At 32.9% G+C, this 25126-nt stretch overlaps 1 protein-coding gene across 1 annotated transcript; it reads right to left on the bottom strand.

Moving 5' to 3' along the window:
• Window positions 1–11611: 11611 nt before the first annotated feature.
• Window positions 11612–13050, bottom strand: LOC139853136 (trans-resveratrol di-O-methyltransferase-like). The gene is made up of 2 exons (XM_071842513.1): window positions 12257–13050; window positions 11612–12104 (listed from the first exon to the last, which is right to left on the bottom strand). Exons 1-2 carry the CDS (start codon window positions 13004–13006, stop codon window positions 11802–11804), a joined length of 1053 nt encoding a protein of 350 aa, XP_071698614.1. The 5' UTR covers window positions 13007–13050; the 3' UTR covers window positions 11612–11801.
• Between the last annotated feature and the right edge of the window lie 12076 nt (window positions 13051–25126).

Raw genomic sequence — 25126 nt, 5'->3', positions numbered from 1 at the left:
TATAGTCATGTGGGACTGTAAACCACATCGTTACTATCATTGTTTATACCACCGTATCAAAATCACTAATGTATAAAGTGTGAAGAATAAAGAAGTGATTCGTGTGATTTAATTTCAAGTTCTGTATTGCTTGAGGACAAGCAACGTTCAAGTGTGGGGATATTTGATAGTGCTCCAAATGAACATATATTTAGTAGCAATATCCTCCCAATATGTAAATTATTTAGTTGTAATTGTCCTATTTTAAGTTGTAATCATTTATATTAAATAAGTGCGAAGACAAAAGGCGAAAACGACGATTTGAAGACGCAAATGACCAAAAAGCTCAAATGTACAAGATACAATCCAAGTGATTCAATTTATTGATGAGAAACGTCTAAAAATAACAAAAGTACAAGTTGCGGAACGCAAAGTACAAGATATTAAATTATACGAAAGGACGTTCAAAAATCCGAAACCGGGACCTGAGCCAACTATCAACACCCAACGCAACGGACCAAAAATTACAAGTCTACTATGCACAAGAATATAATATAATATTTAAATAATTATATAAATTATTTATATATTTTATATTATATTAAATAGTGCAGGCAGACAAAAAAACAAATGAATGTGAGCTGGTGCCAGACACCATGCGATCGCATGGCCAGAAGGCACATATCCCATGCGATCGCATGGCCCGAAAAAGTTGGTCAGGTCCTATAAATAGCCAGCTTATTCGACGAGTTTTAAACATAATAATAATAATACTCCTCTAATAATAATAAATATATATATATATATATATATATATATATATATATATATATATATATATATATATATATATATATATATATATATATATATATATATATATGTATTATAGTATAGGGTAGTTTTATATTAGATTAGTTTTGGGTTATGCAAAGGTTATTTTACGGGTTTTAAAGTCGGAACTCTGTCCGTGTAACACTACGCGATAAATAATCAATGTAAGCTATGTTCTCCTTTTTAAATTAATTTCTCGTATTTAAGTTATTATTATGCTTATTTAAAATGAAGTAATCATGATGTTGGGATAAAAATATTAAAATTGGGTAATTGGGGTTTGTACCATAATTGGGGTTTGGACAAAAGAACGACACTTATGGAAATTAGACTATGGGCTATTAATGGGCTTTATATTTGTTTAACTAAATGATAGTTTGTTAATTTTAATATAAAGATTTACAATTGGACATACCTATAAATAACCATGTATACTCAATCGGACACGATGGGCGGGATATTTATATGTACGAATAATCGTTCATTTAACCGGACACGGGAATGGATTAATAGTCTATGGACTTATTAAAACAGGGGTGAAATTATGTACAAGGACACTTGGCGTAATTGTTAACAAAGTATTAAAACCTTGGGTTACACGCAGTCGATATCCTGGTGTAATTATTAAACAAAGTATTAAGACCTTGTTACAGTTTAAGTCCCCAATTAGTTGGAATATTTGACTTCGGGTACAAGGATAATTTGACGAGGACACTCTCATTTTATATTTATGACCGATGGACTGTTATGGACAAAAACCAGACGGACATATTAAATAATCCAGGACAAAGAACAATTAACCCATGGGCATAAAACTAAAAATCAAAACGTCAAACATCATGATTACGGAAGTTTAAATAAGCATAATTCTTTTATTTTCATATTTAATTGCACTTCTAATTAACGCACTTTTTAATTATCGTATTTTATTTCATCACACTTTTATTTATCGCAATTTCATTATCGTTATTTACTTTACGCTTTAAATTAAGTTATATTTATTTTTAATATTTTACATTAGGTTTTAACTGCGACTAAAGTTTTAAAATCGACAAACCGGTCATTAAACGGTAAACCCTCTTTTATATTATTATTATATATAAAAATATATATTTTGTACAAATATAGTTGTTTAAAATATAATGTAAAATAAGTCGTCTCCCTGTGGAACGAACCGGACTTACTAAAAACTATACTACTCTACAATTAGGTACACTGCCTATAGTGTTGTAGCAAGGTTTAGGTATATCTCATCTGTAAATAAATAATTAAAACTTGTGTAATCTGTATCGCTTTTCGTATCAAAAATATATAGTATTTCACGTACACCTCGCACGACATCACGTACGTACAACAAGTCAACACCATTAGCATAGAGATCTCAACAATAATACGTGCCAACAACAAAATACGTACAATGCTAGTGATACTTACACACCCCAACATACACAATGTCGTCATTCGACTCGATGGTGGCCGACGAAGAGCGGTAGGTCAAATACGTTAACCACTCACCACCCATCGCAACGCGTACGTGACCGACGAAGAGCGGTAGGTCAAATACGTTAACCACTCACCATTACGCACCATGAGGCCGACGAAAAGTGCAACCAAAATGTTAACACTTACCTCAATCACAAGGATGGCCGACGAAAAGCGTAACCACTTACCATCCTACGATAAGTGGCCAACGAAGAGCGGATCCCCAAACGGATAACACTCACCACTTACCCCAACACACATATGTGGCCGACGAAGAGCGATAGGTCAAACATTATTCACTCGCCACATAACCAAACAAACACATGTGACCGACGAAGAGTGATAGGTCAAGAATTAATCACTCGTCACATAACCAAACGCACACATGTAGCCTACGAAGAGTGATAGGTCAACCATTAATCACTCGCTACATAACCAAACACACACATGTGACCAACGAAGAGCGATAGGTCAAACATTAATCACTCGTCACATGCCACACCTCCAATCGTGGTCGACAAAGAGTTATTCCTTCCGGATATCACTCACCACATATCGCAACCAAATATAGCCAACGAAGAGCTATCCATACGGATATCACTCACTATATTTTCCAACCCAATTGTGGTCCTCGAAAAGTGAATCCTAACGGATGTCACTTACCACGCCGCAGGCAACAACCAAATTATATACATAAACGTATAAATATTCCACTCACCTCGATTACTTGAAAAGCAATCCCGCTTGAGCTCCTTGTCGTCCAAATGTAAATCACCTAAGTAATTCACAACAAATAAGCTAAACACTCTAGCTTATACCCAAAACACCAATAAGTGCAATATTGACCCATTTGCACTTACTTCCACTTTGACTAAGTCAAATCTCACCCGAAAACCTCCATAATCACAATCGACTAGTGATTATGTTCCAACAACTCATTTAACTCGAGGTTTCATCATCAAAACACATTAGTTGCAACATTTGACACAAAACTCATTTTGACCCAATCTCAAAGTCAAAACATCCATTTTGCAAGCTTACACCTCTAATCACTTATAACCTAAGTTAACTAGTGATATTAACACCCGAACAAGATTATCAACTAATCAATTTCATCATTCAACCCAAAAACCACCAACAATGGTTATCAACACCATTTACTAGCTCAATCACCCAATTATCAACTAGTGGGTTTACTCAAGAACACCCAAATCAAAACCCCAATTATGAACACTACTCAAACTATGAAAACTCAGAGTTAGAACTTACCAACACTACCACAACGTAGCTAGGAGCGAGGTGAACAACTTTAACACTCGAGCTTTTGATCGATTCAAGCTCCTTCTTCTTCAAATCTCCAAATCTCTCTCTAGAATCTCTCTCTCTCTCTGTGATGACCCGGAAATTTCTGACCAAATTTAAACTTAATCTTTGTATGATTAACATTTCCGACACGAAAAGCAAAGTCTGTAAAACTGAATCTCAAAATTTTTGAACTACTTTTATATATTTAAATACCCTTCGGTTGTTTTCGACGATTCGCGAACAATTATATGTAAATAGACACATATATACTATAACTTGAAAAGGTAACAATGTATTAATTGTTTGATACCGTACATTAAACTTATTGGTTTAAATATCTATTTGAATATATATGATAAGTTGAAATATTTATTATTAAAATTTATTTATAAATAACTTCCAATGTGTATTTAAAAAATGATTTATGTATATTAAAAAGATATATACATATATATAATTTCAAGTTATTTAGTAAACGATAGTAACATTCGTTTATTGATTCGATTGATATTTAGATAAGTTAACTAAAGCGTTTAAGATGAACCAGTAAAACACTAATTTGCTACAGTATTTTCAAATTGCTACAGTACCCAAAATGCTACAGTGTTTTCGAAAATCACTATTTGCTACAGTGAAATTGACTTTGCTACAGTGAATTGCTACAGTAACTTGCTACAGTAAAATACTATTTTAAAATGTATTTTAACAAATAGCGAGACGATGATTTATAAAAGTAAATGACCAAAACACTCAAATGTATAAGTTATATTTCGAGTGATATAATTTAGGGATAATTTAAGGCTATATTTTGACTAAGGTACGTGTCCCAAAATGTAATGTACAAGTTTTTCTCAGAGTACGAAAGGACATTCGAAAAACCGGAACCGAGACATAAGTCGAGTGATGACGTACAACTTATCGGAGCAAAAGTTACAAGTCCACTAAGCACGGGAATAAAATATAATATATAATTAATTAATTTAAATTATATATATTATATATATTATTATTAAATTATGTCGACAAACAAAAAGTTAAAATATTGTGACCAGGTACAGCTGGCCATGCGATCGCATGGCCATATCAAATGAAACTCATGCAGTCGCATGACAATGGATTCCAGATTACATCTATAAATTGATCGATTTCTGCACTCTGATTTCACTTATTTCACATACTCCGTAAACATTTAATTATTTATATTATTATTATTATTATTATTATTATTATTATTATTATTATTATTATTATTATTATTATTATTATTATTATTATTATTATTATTATTATTATTAATCTTAATATTATTAGTAGTATTATTATTAATTAGTATTATACATAAAATACTACGACGAGGTCATGAGCGTGTCACTTTCAAAATGGTTTTCAAGCGGGATAAAGCTAAGGAAATTATGGGTTATTGCCAAGGAGATTATGGGTAATGTTCGGGGGTATATTTGTGAATCAAACCTAGTGTTTATCATCTCCGTTGCGTCTACGTACTTTCCTACAATATTGAATCTCAATATTGATACGTTGAAATCTACGGTTATTTGGTAATCCGTGTTTCGATCACATTTTGGTGAACGACTTTATATGCTGCTAAGGTGAGTTTATAGATCCCTTTTTAAATGCTTTAAATATTTTGGGCTGAGAATACATGCAATTTATTTTAAACGCAATGGATACAAGTACATACTTAATTCTACACTGAGTTTGAACCGAAAATTCCTTAGCTTTGGTAACTAGTAACTGCCAGTTATAAGAACTGGTGGGCGGGAGTAGTAGTATATGGATCCATAGGGCTTGATATCCCCGTCCGAGCTAGAGCGCTAGCCTTTTAACGGACGTATGCTATTTGAGAAGCGTACACGTTGGTTTGCGTGTATTATTAAGATGATTATACAAAGGGTACAAATTATATATACGTTAAGTTTAGTTACCAGGGTGCTCAATTTCGTAGAATATTTTGATAAACGTTTCTGGATGAAACAACTAAAATCTTGTGATCCACCTTTATATACAGATTATACGAAACATTAAAACTATGAACTCACCAACCTTTGTGTTGACACTTGTTAGCATGTTTATTCTCAGGTTTCCTAGAAGTCTTCCGATGTTTGCTTTGATGTTAGACAAGCTATGTGCATGGAGTCTTACATGACATATTTTTCAAGGAAACGTTGCATTCACCAAATCATCACCATGTATCTTATTTTGACTGCATTGTCAACGAAAGTACTGTTGTAAACTATTATTTATGGTGATTGTCTATATGTAGAAATCATCAGATGTCGAAAACCTTTGATTTAAATATTCATTTATGGTGTGCCTTTTCAAAAGAATGCAATGTTTACAAAACGTATCATATAGAGGTCAAATACCTCGCAATGAAATCAATGAATGGCGTGTTCGTCCATATGGATTTGGAGCGATCGTCACACTCTCTCTCTCTCTCTAGATGAAATGGGAGTGTTTGTGGATGTGAAATATGATCCAAAATTGGATCCCAAACTGATAATATGGCTACACATCCGGCCTCAAGTGAAAAGACCAAAATGCCCTTCATTTAACCCAAAATAGCAAAAAGCAGATTTCTGTCGCAGGATAGGTGCGCGGCCGCGCACAAGCTCAAACTCAGCCTGTCAGTTTCTGTTTAATTCAGTTAATATATCCAACATTTATGTACACCTGTACACTTGGGTTTAGGGTCTTACATAAACTCTGCGAACTTTTCCTTCTCGGCCCCCTCTACTGGACGTTTTCTTCTTGTTCTTTTCACTTTAGTCGACTTCAAGGAAACATCTTCTGAATTGATAGTGATGCCGACATCAACCTTATCGGTCTCGGCAACCATATTAGACATCATTGCATCAAAAGCGACAAATGGTTGAGCCGCCCCGAAACACCATCATCTGTATCCAAAGCTAAGCTGAAGGTAACGGTCTCGAAGCAACATAAAATTTACCGAATTTGTAGCAACCGTATTGAATCTACCGGTACAACCTTTAAACTACCAACTATTGATTCCGACTTTAAAGACTTTTGGATGATCCTCATTTATTAGTAGTCCTTGGCATAGCCATTTTACCAGTATGTGTGTTTGTATTGTTATTGAGGGAGCAAAACATAATCACTTAGAGAGAGCTAACCTCCTTCAATCGTTTTTATTGTAAGGGTCGTCTCAACAATTTAAAGGCCTTAGACGAAAATAAAAATGAGCCCACATATACGTTAAATTTTTTTACTACGCATAAAAAAATAATACTCTAATTAATCTATTTATTTACTTACATTGTATTTAACTATTAAAAAACAAAGTATTTTAACTTTAATTTGATTTAATTAAATATATTGAATAAAATATTTACATATTCAAAATTTTGGGCCCTTCTAAATTTTTGAGTCCTATGCGATTGACTATCTTACCTATGCTCGAAGACACCTCTGATTGTAAAGTGTCACTAACTTTTTTCGTCAGTTACTTTTTAGTTAAATAGGAAACCAATTCAACCTTCTCTTTGATTCTTTTTAATACACTCATTAAATTAATAAGGTAAATAAACATAAGTTTCATTACCATTACCATATTAACTATTAGTATAGTACCAGGGTTATTTCCGTCATTTCACTTTTTTTTCTTTTAAGTAACTTTCACTTTGCCAAAAAAACCCCACACTTTGTTCAAACATTAAAACTGTCCCCCCAAACAGGGGGTAAAGTGCCAAATCAACATTTTCATAAAAAATCTTAAATAAACTCCACCCAAATATTCAACGGGTCATATCTTCTCGCTTGCAACGAGTTAAATTTTTTCGGCATCATCGTTAAACTCGCAATAATTTTACGACCACAGTGTCACTAACTATACGCAAAACGAATTCTTTTTAAAAAACGCTAAATATTTGGGGTACTTTTCATACACGTTGATTTTGCGTTAAATTTTTTAAAAGTCGACAATTCCATAGCGAAACGCGGAGATGCACATATATTGTTAATTTAAAATAACATTTAAATCTTTCACGGGTTATACCTTTTAGTTCGACTCGAGTTGCGCTTCAGCGACATCATCGTTAGCCACGAAATAATTTTACAAACTAAACACAATAAAATACATTGAAAACCGAACCCTCTGCGCGAACCGAAGGTTCGAAAACTAGTTATAAATATAAAAGAAAATATATAGACTTGTAAAATACATTGGTACGGGACCAACAATACTGCCGTTCACATGTGACATTTCGATGACTAAAATTGGTAAGTAAACCATGAGTTAAAGCTGTATAGATGTACATTTATAGCAATAAACAGATTGTCATTTATAGACCCATAATTAGAATGGTATACTCAAGTCGGCGAAAGAGACGCCTTTAATTCATTACCACTAGTGAAATGACCTGTGAAATTACGGGTTTGTTTAAATGAAATAGTTTAATGATATGTTTTAAGTATTAAGTGAACGTAAATGCTAATGTTATTTAGTTTAATGACCTGTGAAACCACATAGTCCGACTAAGAAACTCGTCAGCTGAACATTTCATCAACACCTAAAATGCATATTAAACAATCACATCAAATTATAAGAGATAATATTGGTTGTCATTTTATTTTAAAAGTGTAAATTAAAATATAAATGTAGAATTGGTTTCCTTCTGCATAACTTTTATACCTTCTCGTACTCAATTCAAAATAATTAATTAAAATATTTAAAATTATTTAATTTTAATAATTAAAATAATTATTAATAAGATTTAATAACAATAATCAATTAATAAGATTTAATTTTAATTCAAAATTATTTGAATTAATGACATCACCCATCATGCTCATATTTTTTTATTTTTCTTTTTGATTTTTCCTTAATAAATGAATTAGGCTAATAATGACATCATCATCATTTTAGCAATATAATAGAAATTATAGATAGATTTGGTAGGGTGGTTAGCCATATGAGCGTGCATGATTGAGTGGCGGAAATTGAACTCAACTCTTGATGAGGCGAAATTAATTGATTGGTTGTAAACACTAAAAAAACCTTTATTTTTTAGTGTAAATTTTTTTTTCCAAAATCAAGCGGGGCGGGTACCCCCTTTGTCCTATATATGTTCCGCCTCTGGCATGGTTCATATCCGAATCGAAGTAGTTTATATCAGACCGACCTAAAATCTACCGGGACCGACCCGAAGTCAGGGACATGAGAACTGAAGACCCGACCACTCCTCGTATACGGTTCAGGTGAACACCAGACTCGAATATCAAAATCAAATCAAATTTAAAGTAGTAATATAATCAAATTCAAAATAAAAGTGCTGATAGTATTTCAAATTTGGCTAGAGTTTTGCACCTGGAGGACCTGGACTCTAGTCTAGAGTTAGTATTAAGTGCCACTAATATATTTATTTAGGGTTTAACAGAGTTAGATAATTGAGTTATGTCAACTCTCTAAAGAAGTATAATGCATCATATATAGATTATAAATCTTGGTTAACGCCTTAATGTTAATATAAAATAAATTACTTTTGATCTTTAACATGGGTAAATCTCAAAAACTGCGGAATAAACTTATCATCGCAAATCCGGTTGCTAACGTGGATAAAAAACAAGCAGATGGCCACTTATAACTTTGGGAGGTGAAATTTTGTTACGATGTTATCCCACATCGGCCGTTAAGCAAAATATTAAGTAGCTTATAATAATTTAGATTCCTTATTCTCCTAATTTAACTTTTGGGTTAAATTGTTCTTAAGTCTATTAGACCATTCCCAATGGTGTGTTATACACCATGTCATCAAAAATGTCACATGAGGGCACCGATGGCATCGGTGCCGCCCTCGTCACCATCGCCCTGAAAATTTTCATAGATAAGCATGATTGAGGACGGAGACCATATATAATTTTTTCATAGATAAGCATAATTGAGGACGGAGACCATATATAGTTTAATGAAGTGGGTATGGGGCCTTTTCCTTTACTTATTGTATTTTGTTAAGGTTAAAAATAAAATAGAAGATTACTTTCAATGGAGTTTAATGGAAGTGGGCATGGTGATGATACATAGGAAAAGGGAAGAAGAAGAAGAAGAAGAAGGGAGTGGGTAAGATTTTTTTTTTCCTTTTTCTTTTTTGACTTTAATGAAGTGGGTATTATTATTATATATTAATACTCTGTAGCTAGAAAGATATGTTTAATTTTATGTTATGTTTAATGAAGTGACTTTCACTTTCATGTTTTCTAATATAGGTTTAAAAAATTATTACATGTATAATTATAATATGGATTTTGATAAGCGTAGCCCTTAGGGCTACGTTTAAGCTTACTATAAATAATTTTATAAAATTTGTTTAATTAATTACAAAGTATAAATATTTCTTTTTTAATATCGACTTTCCTTATATAAATTTGGTATTAATATTATTCATGGCAGGGTTGAGTTTTAAATATGGAATAAAATTATTTTTAGTATGTTTAAGTGTAGCCCTTAGGGCTACGTTTATCATTTTCCTTATAATATTTGTTAGTTAATAATAATAATAATAATAATAATAATAATAATAATAATAATAATAATAATAAAATTTGAGGAAATATGTCATGGTTGACAATGGTGTGTTATGAGAGTGTTATGAGAGGGAGTGGTGAAAAAGGAGGAGAGAGAAAGCTGATGTGGCGCTGAGGAAATGCCCATGACAGCGTCATGGTTGAGATTGGTCTTAAAAAAATATTTTTTCTTAACATTATTAAAATTGGGTATATTGGTTGTCAGCTTTTCCCATATATATATATATATATATATATATATATATATATATATATATATATATATATATATATATATATATATATATATATATATATATATATATATATATATATATATATATATATATGCAATGTTTATTGTTCTGTCTGTTCATATCAATTTTGAGTCCAGTTTCAACCCAATTTCAGTCCCCTTTTATACGGGTTAGATAATTTGTTTGTTAACATTATTAGTGAATTCGTGCATCGCTTCAGTTGTATTACACGTGTTAGATAATTTGTTTGTCAAGAAATAATTTATGACTAGAACACCCCCCTCCCTTCCCCTTTATTACACGTGTTAGATAATTTGTTTGTCAATCTATAGTTAATATTAAAGGGAGCTGATTCGTACACCACCATTTTTTGCCATACACCACTAAATGTGCATTAGACAGTTGTACAGTACAGTGCTTTAAAGCACAACTAGTGGTGTATGGCTAAAACTTGACGGTGTACGAATCATCTCCCAATATTAAATTGCTATAATGATTATGTCATTATTATGCTAATTCCTTTGTTAAGGAAAAAATCAAAAAGAAAAAGAAAAAATTTAAGTGTGGTGGGTGATGTCGTTAATCTAAATAATTTAAAATTAAAATTAAATCTTACTAATTAATTACTCCGTATTATTTTTAAATCTTATTAATAGTTATTTTAATTATTAAAATTAAATAATTTTGAATTATTCAATAATATTAACTATAGATTGTTTTTAATTGAGTACTAGAAGGTATAAAAGCTAGGCAGAAGAAAACTAATTCTAAATTTATTTATATTTTAAATTACACTTTTAAAATATAATGACAACCAATATTATCTCATATGATTGGATATGGATTGTTTAATATACATTTTAAGTTTTTGATGAAATGTTCAACTGGCGAGTTTTTTTTCGGACTCTGTGGTTCCACGAGTTATTAAACAAAATAGCCTTAACATCTATGTTCACTTAATACCTAAAACATATAATTAAACTGTTTTGTTTAAACAAACTCGTGATTCCACGAGTCATTTCACTAGCAAATAATTTATGAGTAGAACACCCAACCCCCTCCTCCCCCTCTCTCTCTTTTTTTATAACCAAATTTGACCTTCCAAAAACTGCCGTTGTTGTGTTTTTCACATTCAATTCACTACACTCTAATCTGAAAATTTTAATATGAAAAAACTTAAAATTATATTAAAATAGATAGATAGATAACACGTTTAAGATAAATGGTGATTAATACTTTATTAGTGGCAACATTTATTCAATGCATGCAACAAAGGAAAACAAACAAGAACTTACAAACTTATTCATGCAGCGAAGGAAAACAAACAAGATCATACAAACTTATTCATAACCGCGTAAAAACTCAATCTCGTTCTAAAGAACGAAAATGTAACGTCGGAACGAGTATCTATGGATACACTTCAATGAGAGACCTTAACCCCAGAATTGGAATTATTTTATACTCACTAAATCCAGCATCAGCGAATAACTTTGACCATTCTATTTCGGTCCTCTGTATTCCGATCCCATGAATCATCATAAGCATATCAAAGAAAAGCTGAGTCTCGAGAGACTTACTACCCACTTTATCATTTTCAACAACCATATCTATGATGATCAGTTTTCCTCCATTTTCTTTACTCGAAATCACCTCTTTGCATTTCTTTAATATTTTTATGCATCTCTCATCGTCGTAGTTATGAAATACCCACTGTTTCAGATCATTTCATACATATTAATGAGTTTACAATTTTATTTACATGAAGTTTCAGTTTAAAAAATCGTTATATAAACTAATAATTAAAGCAAATATACATGATATAGTAATATAGTAATATAATTAAGAAGAAAAGGGATAAATACCTTTAGTAAAACTGCTTCAGCCTTGGGAATGGATTCAAACATGTCCCCACCAATGAATCTCAAATTCTTACTTCCTACCAAACCGTTAACAACATGAGGAAGATCATAAGCAATACAATTAATATTCGGATAAGCTTTGGCAATGGATCTGGTAAGTGTCCCAATACCACTCCCAACATCAACAATTGACTTTAAGCCTTCAAAAACACTCCCACAGTGTTTGAAAATGACACTAGTAACTAGTGCTGCATCACAACCCATTGCTTCATTAAACAAAGTGTTAAATTTAGGGTCTAGGCCTGCAACTTCCCAAAAGATCTTCCCATAAGTTGTGTTAAAAGGGGTGAGATCGTCATTATGGAACCATTTGCTTAAGTTATGGCATGGATCCATCAACATTGGATCCAACTGGAGTTCCAAAAAAGGCCTCATACTTAAGGGATCGTTTTTTAGTAGGAGCCGAGAAGCAGGAGTTAACCAATACCCTTCTCTTTCTATAACAAAGAAACCAGAGTTGACAAGTAGGTTCATTAGTCGGCGTACACATTCAGCTCTTTTCGGGTTTACGCCGAGGGCTTCAATCAACTTAGACAGGGGCATTGGACCGCCATGGGCATTAATGATATCAGGTATCTCTAGTTGAATGACACATTTGAGTGACATGGAGTTAATAAAGCTGAAAATGTGGTTCCATACGTGAGCTTGAGCTTGAAGTAATTCTTTGGATTGCTCGTCATTTTGCAATGCCATTTCTTTCTTCTTTACTTAATTAATTATAACTTTATATGTGAAAAGGAAACTTGCTTTGGTGTTTTGTTTAACTACACACTTTGCCTATTTATAGAGAAATATTTTAATTATTAAGAGATACACACGGTATGGGCTCAAATTATAGTCAAAACAAACATGTTTGGAAAAATATAACTACACGTCACCATTGACTGGTGTTAACTCAATAGTGATCTAGAAGTAAATTACTACCTATATCTCTATAAAAAGCTTCTTTTTTTCTTTCCTTTTTTGGAAATATAGATAACGTATACACACCTTATTTTTGGTCGTTTTGGGTGTGTTTAACATAGCAAACAACAACGCCACCAAACCACTTTAAAATTTACTCATTCACCCTTTTTATAGGGTTTATCTCCTAACTTCTTTCGGAGTGTAAAAAGTCTAGAAACTTAAACCGTAAATTCATTAACTAATTTAAAAAAATACATTACTCACCTAAATCTTTGTCGGGCCTTATTTTTCTATTCGTCGAGAGTTATTTTTCACCGTCTTCACCATTAAACTCGAAATAAAGTTACGAACACACCGCAACTAATTGCACTCGAAACGAACGTTTTTTTAAAACGCCAACCATGTTTGCTTACCTTATATATATATATATATATATATATATATATATATATATATATATATATATATATATATATATATATATATATATATATATATATATATATATATATATATATATATATACACACTTTCTATTCGCCACGAGTTATTTTTCACCGCCATCACCATTAAACTCGATATAATTTTACGAACAAAAAGTAACTAACTATATTCGAAACGGACGTTTTTTTAAAACGCTAACCATTTTGGATTACCTTTTATACATATATGGGGAGTGATATGTACACAACTCATTTTTGTTATGTACACGACCATCATGCTCTACAGTATTGTACTGTACAATACTGTAAAGCATGATGGTTGTGTACATAACAAAAATGAGTTGTCTACATATCATCACCCTACATATATATACACACATACAATAAAGAACTCAAACTAACTATATCATCTGGATATCATGTGGGATGAGTAGAGCACATGCTAAGTTCATGAGCTTATAAAGAAAAAGATCTCAGGTCAACTCGTCTCGCCCCCTTTTTTCCCCAATTTCTCCCCTCGGTTCTAGGTCGACATTAGCTTCATAAAAGACATTAAAAATGCGCAGCCCATTAAGTTTATTAGGTACCAACTAACGTACATCAAAATACAACCGCAACAACGCGCGATCTAAATTTTTTTTAGTTTGAAATAATAACATTCAATAATATATTATTATTATATTATTATTATTATTATTATTATTATTATTATTATTATTATTATTATTATTATTATTATTATTAAATTACTATTTGTATTACCTCATGAACAGTACCATCTTCTTATATGCTTTTTATTACAAACTAGTTTTCGAACCCTCGCTGTAACGACCCGAATTTTTCCGTTAATATATAGAAGATTAATATTTACATAATTAATGTTTCCAACATGTTAAGCAATCAAACTCATTAAGACTTGGTCATTTGAAATGAATTTTATACAAATATTTGGCCACCCCATCTGTCTGACGATTCACGAACGTCATAATTCGTAATAATTATTGAATGACGTATATATGAATATAAATATATACTCATGATTGTTAAATGATATTTAAGTATCTCATTACATATATTAACAATTGGTTATATACATAAAATGAGATTACTAACTTAAAGACTTCAAGACTATATACATATATATAACGATTAATGTTGTAATAACTTCTAAATTAAAATGTATGTATATGTATTGTATTAATATGTATTAATACACTTTTGAAGGACTTAAACATATATACTAACATACTTATACTCAACAAAGATAGCTATACTCATAATCTCATTCAATTCCATCAAGAAATCTATTCGTATTTATTCGGTATTTACACCCGTATCATACCCAGCTTCCATACTTAAATACTATGAGTATATACCAATATGAAATACCAATTATAGCCTTCTTAGCAGCCCTATGAGTCACAAGACAAGGATAAACATGATGGAGACTTGTGGGAACCAACATTTAACTTCTAGTTTGCATTATTATGCTATATTCCAAATTTTGATAAAGTCTCTTAATCATATACATGAACCACGACTTTTAACACTCTTTTTACTCATTCATATCAGCTATTTAATTTACCTTCACTCTCATAATACTCACACACAAGAACTCCAAGTATTCTCTCCGTTTCTTACTCTTCAAACACTCTTTAAACACACATACTTCCAGTACTAGAAAATCTTCATTCACTTTGATCATAAACTAGCTTCAAGAACACTTTGTTAACTCATCTACTCCTATTTATCAAGGTAAGAATCATATATAAGCTTTGGTTCAATTCATATACTTATAACTATCTTAATTCAAGATAGAAATCTTATTCGAACTTTTGTTCATTCTATGATTCTACTCCAAGGATTACAAGCCATCAAGGATATCTTTGATCACAAGATTATCATCTTATTTTCTCAGCAACTTTGTTCATTTAATTTGAGGTAGTCACCTTATTCATAATCTTTTTCGATTCATATCCATATAGCTATCTTATTATGAGTTTATAACTTACAACAACAAGAACATAGTTTAGATTAATTCTAAACTTGTTCACAAACAAACTTAATCCTTCTAACTTGACTTTTAAAATACTTCAACACATGTATTATGACAGTATGTCAAGCTAACATAAGGATATAAAACTTGTAAACACGAAGAACACCTTAAAACTGAACATACGCCGTCATAAATCATCGGGGGCTGTTTTGGGTTTAATTTTAAAAACCTATCTTAAACTTTGAATTAAAAGATTTTCTTTGGTGAAAAATCTTATTTTATATGGATATGAAATATATCCAAAATCCATGGTTAAACTCTAATTGGAAGTATGTTTTTCAAAAGGGTCATCAAGATGTCGTTCTTACAACGGATATGACTATCTTCTTGTATTTGACACCTAAGCTGTATTTTCGACTATAAACATATACTTTTTCTGTTTAGATTAATAAATAACGGTTCGATACAAAACCATGGCAAGTCGAATCACTCAAAACGGATTTGTAACGAAGAAATTATGGGTAAAACAAAATTGGATATTTTTGCTCTTTTTTTAGCTATGGTTTTAATTAATAAAAATGGATGTTAACCATATCCTTGTTAACTTTTCCTATATCCTATATATATATATTTGGACATGTTATCAGTAGTATAACAAAATATTATAATCTTGATTAATTCTGTAATTGTATATATGTATAATAATATTCTTGGTACGTCCCAACACAATAAGTATACAATACGTTTTGATAAATCCTAAGACAATACGTACACAATACGTCTTAGTTAGTTCTAAGACAATACGTATACAATACGTCTCTGGGTTGATGCAAAGAAAATACGTATACAATATGTCGTGGGGTAATTCTAAGATTATATATATATATAAACCGATTATTGGACTGTTGGACTTTTCGGACAATTTTGGACTACTAACAATGGACAATTAAAATTATCACAAGTATCATAAGTATGGAATATTAATTATATATATATATATATATATATATATATATATATATATATATATATATCTTGACACAAGAATATTATTATTAGGTTCGTGAATTTGTCAAAGGCCAAGTCTTATTACCATCTATTCGGAAATCATCACAAGTGAGTTATAGTTCCATTTTTTACTATCTAAATTATTTTGGGATGAGAATACATGTAAATTTATAAATGTTTTACAAAATAAGCACAAGTTCATGAAACAACATTCTACGATTGTTTTGTTATACCGGATATCTGTACTTATTATTATTATTATGCTTGGTAACCTAAGAATTAGTGAAAAACACTAATTGACGCGAATCCTAAAGGTAGATCTACGGGCACCAACCACCCCCATTTTCGAATAGTGGAAATGCTTTAGTACTTCGAAGGGTTCTTGTCATACATTTGAATAGTGGAATGTATGATGCCAGATATCTTAAGCGCTCTATGTTAAGGTCGGTTACCAGGTGACTCATCGTATGAATGATTTTTGCAGTTGTAATGATCCTGCGCATTTAATTAAATGAAATCTTGTGGCTTATTAAATGTTATGATTATTATATAGAAACTAAACCTATGACTCACCAACAATTTTGTTGACTTTTTAAGCATGTTTATTCTCAGGTGATTATTAGAAAGCTTCCGGTGTTGCACGTTTACTAAACGTCAAGATTTGGAGTCATCATGCTTTTCTAAATAAATAAACTCGCATTCGGGAATTGTATTTGTAATATATTGTTGGCAAGTATGTAATGGTGTGTGTAAAATACATGTATTTTGAGGAGATTGTCTTTGATAGACAATCAAAACTTATACTTTTAAACCTTTATTCAATAATAAAGGTTATGGTTATTTTAAAATGAATGCAAGCTTTGAAAACGTCTCATATAGAGGTCAAAATCTCGCAAAAAAATCAATTAATATGAAACGTTTATAATTAATATGAACGGGGCATTTCAGTTGGTATCCGAGCGTTGGTCTTAGAGAATCAGAAAATTTTTCATTAGTGTGTCTAACTGATTTTTGATGCATTAGTGAGTCTGGACTTCGACTGTAATTATTTTAAAAATGATTGCTTAATATAATTGTTGGAAACATAAGATTATTAACATATAAATATTATAAGATATATCATTCTCTTAACGTGCCTGCTATTATGTGATAGATGACTTCATCCGATCATATAAGCATCTCTAGTGACTCAGATTTCATTTACTTATCAAGTGATTCGGATGTTGAGTCAAAGCATACGATTTATGAACCAACGGAAAAGTTAACTTTTGGTACTACCATTAAAGAGGAAAATTGTTGGAAAAATTGGGAAGATTCACAATTGCCAGAAGAGGTTCCGGAAGAGGATCCGGAAGAAGATCCAGATGAGGAATCCGAAGAAGAGGATCCTGAAGAAGTTGTGGAAATTACCGAACCACAACGTGATTTGAGAAAATCTTTGGCTGTTATACCCAATGCCAAACTCGATGAACCTATTATGACCCAAAATGTTTGTGACCATCCACATGAACCATCTAAGAAACCAGTTTATAAAATGACCACTCGTATAACGACTGGTGGTTTTGTTCCCAAGCAATTAGCCAAAAGAACCAATTGGGAGGAATTGGAAAAAGAACTATCCAAACTAAGATCCAAACGTTTGACCGAGAAAGAGACAACGTCAACATCTAAGAAACCTCGTCGTTCTTAAACTATCGACGACCACCCTATATTCCATGCATTGTATAATATGTATTATATTGTGTGTTTAAGTTTGTAAGAAAATCTGCAATGTAATTTTCCTTATGATTGTATAATAATAAGAATAAGCATGGAAGGTTTATTATTATTATTACAACTTATTATTACGTAGTAACGTAATAACTTACCATAGTTTTTCATATTAGAATTTTAGTAGTTAATTTATGTGTTAGCTGCTAAGTATGAACATTATTATAGTTACAAAACGCTAATATGAAGAAAAGGCTTTTATAATAATAAGTTCATATTAAGCTACAAAATACTTTTTGGCTACTTCTAAAATTCTATATGATTAACTCAGTCTGCTATTTTTGAAGGAAATGGCTCCTCCAGCTACTAGACAATAACAATTTAACACAGAAGAACTTCAAGCTTTCGCTGCAAATATGGCTGCAGTGGTGAATGCAATGAACAACAATAACCAATCGGGTTCCAGAGTGGAGGAAACAATGGCAACCGGGTAGGATGCTCCTACAAAGCTTTTATGGCCTGCAAACCCAATGAGTTTGAAGGAACCGAAGGACCCGTTGGACTAAAGCGGTGGACAGAGAAGGTTGAAGCCGTGTTTGCAATCAGCAACTGCGCAGAAGAAGATAAAGTTAAGTATGCCACACATACTTTCAGGGGTACTGCTTTGACATGGTGGAATACCTACATGGATTACGTAGGACAGAATACCGCCTACGCACTTCCATGGTCCGCCTTCAAGCACGTGATGAAGGAAGAGTACCGTCCCAGAACTAAAATCAACAAGCTCAAGGAAGAGCTTAAAGCACTGACAACCCAAGGGTTAGACGTCACTACCTACGAGCGATGTTTCAACGAACTGGTTTTAATGTGTCCTGGAGTATTTGAGGACGAAGAAGCAAAAATTGAAGCATTCATAAAAGGGTTGCCGGAATGAATCCAAGAGCATGTAGGTGCTAACGACCCTGCAACAATGCAGAAAGCGAGTCGTATAGTCCACAAATTGATAGGCCAAATTATAGAAAGGCTAAAGAAAGAGGCGGCCGAGGAGGCCATAATGAAACAGGGAAAGAGAAAGTGGGAGAAAAACAGTGATCAGGGTCACCAGTCCAACAACAACAATCAAAACAACAACTACAACAACAATCGCAACCACCCTAACAACAACAACAACCGCAACAACAACCGCAACAATAATCGCAACAACCATTCCAATAACAATTACAACAACAACAACAACAACCGCAACCAAAACTACAACAACAACAACAACAACCCCAATCCTAACAATAACAACAACAACCGTCTCAACAACAATAACCCTAACAATAACAACAACAACAACAACAACAACAACAACAACAACGACAACAAAAAGCAAAGAACTATATGCACAAGGTGTGATACGTTTCATCCGGAGTGGTTTTGTAGAGAGTTATGTACCAGGTGCAACAGGAATGGCCATATTGCGGCAAAGTGTGAAGTCTACGGACCAAATAGAAACAAAGGAGCAAATAATGCCAGAACAAATAATAACGGCGTTGTTTGCTATGGATGTGGAAAACCGGGCCATACCATAAACCAGTGCCGGAATGGAAATAGGCAAGGCAGTGGGAGAGCCTTCAAAATTAATGGGGAGAAAGCACAGGAAGACCCGGAGCTTGTTACGGGTACGTTTCTTATCAACAATACATATGCTTATGTTTTATTTGATTCGGGTGCCGATAGAAGCTATATGAGTAGAGAATTTTGTGCTAAATTAAATTGCCCATTAACGCCTTTGGATAAAAAGTGTATAGTTGAAGTAGCAAACGGTAAACTAATTAAGATTGATAAAATTTGCCGAAATCGAAAAATTAGTTTAGTTAGCGAAACGTTTGCAATTGATTTAATACCGGTGGAATTGGGAACCTTCAACGTAATTATTGGAATGGACTGAATTTCCAGGGTGAAAGCCAAAGTTCTTTGTCATGAGAAGGTGATTCGCATTCCGAGAAAAGACGGATTACCCTTAATGGTGTATGGAGAAAAGGGTAATGCCAAATTAAATCTTATTAGTAGTTTGAAGGCGCGCAAACTAATAAGAAAAGGTTGCTATGCCGTACTAGCACACGTTGAGAAGGTTGAAAAAGAAGAAAAGAAAATCGATGACGTTCCCGTTGCAAGAGAATTTCCTGAGGTGTTTCAGGATGAATTACCGGGACTACCTCCACACCGATCCGTTGAATTCCAAATAGATCTTGTACCGGGAGCCGCACCAATAGCTCGTGCTCCATATAGACTTGGGCCCACCGAAATGAAAGAATTTCAAAGTCAACTACAAGAACTATTAGAACGTGGTTTCATTAGACCGAGTACGTCACCATGGGGAGCTCCAATTTTGTTTGTTAAAAAGAAAGATGGGTCTTTTCGCATGTGTATCGATTACCGTGAGCTGAACAAAGTCACCATTAAAAACTGATACCCTTTACCCCGAATTGATGACCTATTCGATCAACTCCAAGGTTCGAGCGTATACTCCAAAATCGACCTAAGGTCGGGTTATCATCAACTGAGGGTTAAAGAAGCTGATATACCGAAAACAGCCTTCAGAACTCGTTATGGCCACTACGAATTCATGGTTATGCCATTCGGTTTAACCAATGCACTCGCAGTTTTCATGGACCTCATGCACAGAGTATGTAGTCCATATTTAGATAAGTTTGTTATTGTCTTTATTGATGAAATCCTTATCTATTCGAAGAATAACCAAGAACACGAACAACACTTGAGACTTGTGTTAGAGTTGTTAAGAAAAGAACAACTTTATGCTAAGTTCTCTAAATGTGCTTTTTGGTTAAATGAAGTACAATTTCTTGGCCACGTAGTCAGTAGTAATGGAATCAAAGTTGATCCCGCCAAGATTGAAGCCATCAAAAATTGGGAGACCCCCAAAACTCCAACGCAAATACGCCAATTTTTGGGTTTAGCCGGTTATTATAGGAGGTTTATTCAAGATTTCTCCCGAGTAGCCAAACCTTTAACCACATTGACACATAAGGGGAAGAAGTATGAATGGACTTCCGAACAAGAGAGTGCCTTCCAATTGTTGAAAAAGAAGTTGACTACGGCACCTATTTTATCGTTACCTGACGGAATGGAAGATTTTGTTATCTACTGTGACGCATCAAGAATGGGTTTTGGGTGTGTTCTTATGCAACGAAAGAAGGTGATTGCATATGCTTCTCGACAACTCAAAATTCATGAACAAAACTACACCACACACGATCTGGAATTGGGCGCCGTTGTTTTTGCATTAAAGATGTGGAGACATTATCTATATGGGGTCAAGTTCATCATATACACTGACCACAAAAGTCTCCAACATATTTTAAATCAAAAGCAACTAAATATGAGGCAGCGTAGGTGGGTTGAGCTGCTAAATGATTATGATTGTGAAATCCGTTACTACCCGGGGAAAGCAAATGTGGTAGCCGATGCCTTGAGTCGAAAGGAAAGAGAACCTATTCGAGTAAAAGCTATGAACATGATTATTCATACTAATATTACTACTCGAATAAAAGAGGCACAACGAGGTTTTGAAGGAAGGAATTTTTGAAAGGGAAATACCCAAAGGATTAGAAAAACAGCTTAATATTCGGAAAGACGGAACCAGGTATTTAGCTGAAAGAATTTGGGTACCAAGGAATGGGGATTTGAGGAAAGTGGTACTAGATGAAGCACATAAAACCAGATATTCAATACATCCCGGAGCGGAGAAAATGTACCAAGACCTCAAGAGAAACTTTTGGTGGCCATGAATGAAGGCCGATATAGCCATATATGTAGGAGCATGTTTGACTTGTTCTAAAGTCAAAGCTGAGCATCAGAAACCATCAGGTCTAATCCAACAACCTGAAATCCCAGAATGGAAATGGGAAAACATTACCATAGATTTTATTGCTAAGTTACTGAGAACCGCAGGTGGTTATGATATGATTTGGGTAATAGTCAATCGTCTTACTAAGTCAGCACACTTTCTACAAATAAAAGAAGAGGATGGTATAGAGAAATTAGCACGATTATATCTGAAAGAAGTTGTTTCTAGACATGGTATACCAATCTCTATTATCTCTGATCGTGATAGCAGATTTACTTCTAGATTCTGGCAGGCATTACACGAAGCGTTGGGAACTCGTCTAGATTTAAGTACTGCCTATCATCCACAAACTGATGGGCAGAGTGAAAGGACGATTCAGACACTCGAAGACATGCTACGAGCATGTGTTATTGATTTTGGAAGCAGTTGGGATCGACATCTACCGTTAGCTGAGTTTTCCTACAACAACATCTATCATTCTAGTATTGAGGCGGCACCATTCGAGGCACTTTATGGGAGGAAGTGCAGGTCTCCGATTTGTTGGAGTGATGTGGGGGAAAAACAGATTACAGGTTCGGAAATTATCCAGGAAACTACCGACAAGGTCATTCAGATTCAGCAACGATTGAAAACAGCCCGGAGTCGGCAAAAGAGCTACGCGGATGTTAGAAGGAAACCTTTAGAGTTTGAGGAGGGTGATATGGTTATGCTTAAGGTATCACCTTGGAAAGGTGTTATTCATTTTGGAAAGCGAGGGAAATTGAGCCCAAGATACATTGGGTCATTCAAGATTGAAAAACGCATTGGGCCGGTGGCCTATCGACTTGAACTACCTCCACAATTAGAAAAGATTCACAACACCTTTCATATTTTGAACCTGAAGAAATGCCAAGCTACCGAAGATCTCATTATCCCTTTAGACAAAATTAAGATTGACGAGAAACTAAATTTCGTCGAAGAACCCATCGAAATTATGGATCGTGAGGTCAAACGACTCAAACAAAGTAAGATACCAATCGTTAAGGTTCAGTGGAATGCTCGTAGAGGACCTTAATTCACTTAGGAATGAGAAGACCAAATGAAGCTGAAGTACCCACATTTGTTTTCCAATATCGCACGTTAATTAGGTACTATTCTAAATTTCGGGAAGAAATTTAATTTAACGGGTGTGTAATGTAACGACCCGAATTTTCCGTTAATATATAGAAGATTAATATTTACATAATTAATATTTCCAACATGTTAAGCAATCAAACTCATTAAAACTTGGTTATTTGATATGAATTTTATACAAACATTTGGCCACCCCGTCTGTCTGACGATTCATGAATGTCATAATTCGTAATAATTATTTAATGACGTATATATGAATATAAATATATACTCATGATTGTTAAATGATATTTAAGTATCTCATTACATATATTAACAATTGGTTATATACATAAAATGAGATTACTAACTTAAAGACTTCAAGACTATATACATATATATAACGATTAACGTTGTAATAACTTCTAAATTAAAATGTATGTATATGTATAGTATTAATATGTATTAATACACTTTTGAAGGACTTAAACATATATACTAACATACTTATACTCAACAAAGATAGCTATACTCATAATCTCATTCAATTCCATCAAGAATTCTATTCGTATTCATTTGGTATTTACACCCGTATCATACCCAGCTTCCATACTTAAATAATATAAGTATATACCAATATGAAATACCAATTATAGCCTCCTTAGCAGCCCTATGAGTCACAAGACAAGGATAAACATGATGGAGACTTGTGGGAACCAACATTTAACTTCTAGTTTGCATTATTATGCTATATTCCAAATTTTGATAAAGTCTCTTAACCATATACATGAACTACGACTTTTAACACTCTTTTTACTCATTCATATCAGCTATTTAACTTACCTTCACTCTCATAATACTCACACACAAGAACTCCAAGTATTCTCTCCATTTCTTACTCTTTAAACACTCTTTAAACGCACATACTTCAAGTACTAGAAAATCTTCATTCACTTTGATCATAAACGAGTTTCAAGAACACTTTGTTAACTCATCTACTCCTCTTTATCAAGGTAAGAATCATATATAAGCTTTGGTTCAATTCATATACTTATAACTATCTTAATTCAAGATAGAAATCTTATTCGAACTTTTGTTCATTCTATGATTCTACTCCAAGGATTACAAGCCATCAAGGATATCTTTGATCATAAGATTATCATCTTATTTTCTTAGCAACTTTGTTCATTTAATTTGAGGTAGTTACCTTATTCATAATCTTTTTCGATTCATATTCATATAGCTATCTTATTATGAGTTTATAACTTACAACAACAAGAACATAGTTTAGATTAATTCTAAACTTGTTCACAAACAAACTTAATCCTTCTAACTTGACTTTTAAAATAATTCAACACATGTATTATGACAGTATGTCAAGCTAACATAAGGATATAAAACTTGTAAACATGAAGAACACCTTAAAACTGAACATACGCCGTCATAGATCATCGGGGGCTGTTTTGGGTTTAATTTTAAAAACCTATCTTAAACTTTGAATTAAAAGATTTTCTTTGGTGAAAAATCTTATTTTATATGGATATGAAATATATCTAAAATCCATGGTTAAACTATAATTGGAAGTATGTTTTTCAAAAGGGTCATCAAGATGTCGTTCTTACGACGGATATGACTATCTTCTTATATTTGACACCTAAGCTGTATTTTTGACTATAAACATATACTTTTTCCATTTAGATTAATAAATAACTTTTCGATACAAAACCATGGCAAGTCGAATCACTCAAAACGGATTTGTAACGAAGAAATTATGGGTAAAACAAAATTGCATATTTTTGCTT

Source organism: Rutidosis leptorrhynchoides, chromosome 6 (assembly GCF_046630445.1).
Source record: "Rutidosis leptorrhynchoides isolate AG116_Rl617_1_P2 chromosome 6, CSIRO_AGI_Rlap_v1, whole genome shotgun sequence".
Taxonomy (NCBI): Eukaryota; Viridiplantae; Streptophyta; class Magnoliopsida; order Asterales; family Asteraceae; genus Rutidosis; species Rutidosis leptorrhynchoides.
The sequence above is the reverse complement of the archived record's forward strand: the minus strand, read 5'-3'. Positions and strand labels throughout refer to the sequence as shown.

Excerpts from the sequence above, each read along its gene's own strand:
- LOC139853136 (XM_071842513.1), bottom strand. The coding sequence starts at position 13,006 with ATGGCATTGCAAAATGACGAGCAATCCAAAGAATTACTTCAAGCTCAA. Across the intron at positions 12,105-12,256 it reads CTGAAGCAGTTTTACTAAAG|TGGGTATTTCATAACTACGA; the intron begins GTATTTATCCCT and ends GATCTGAAACAG.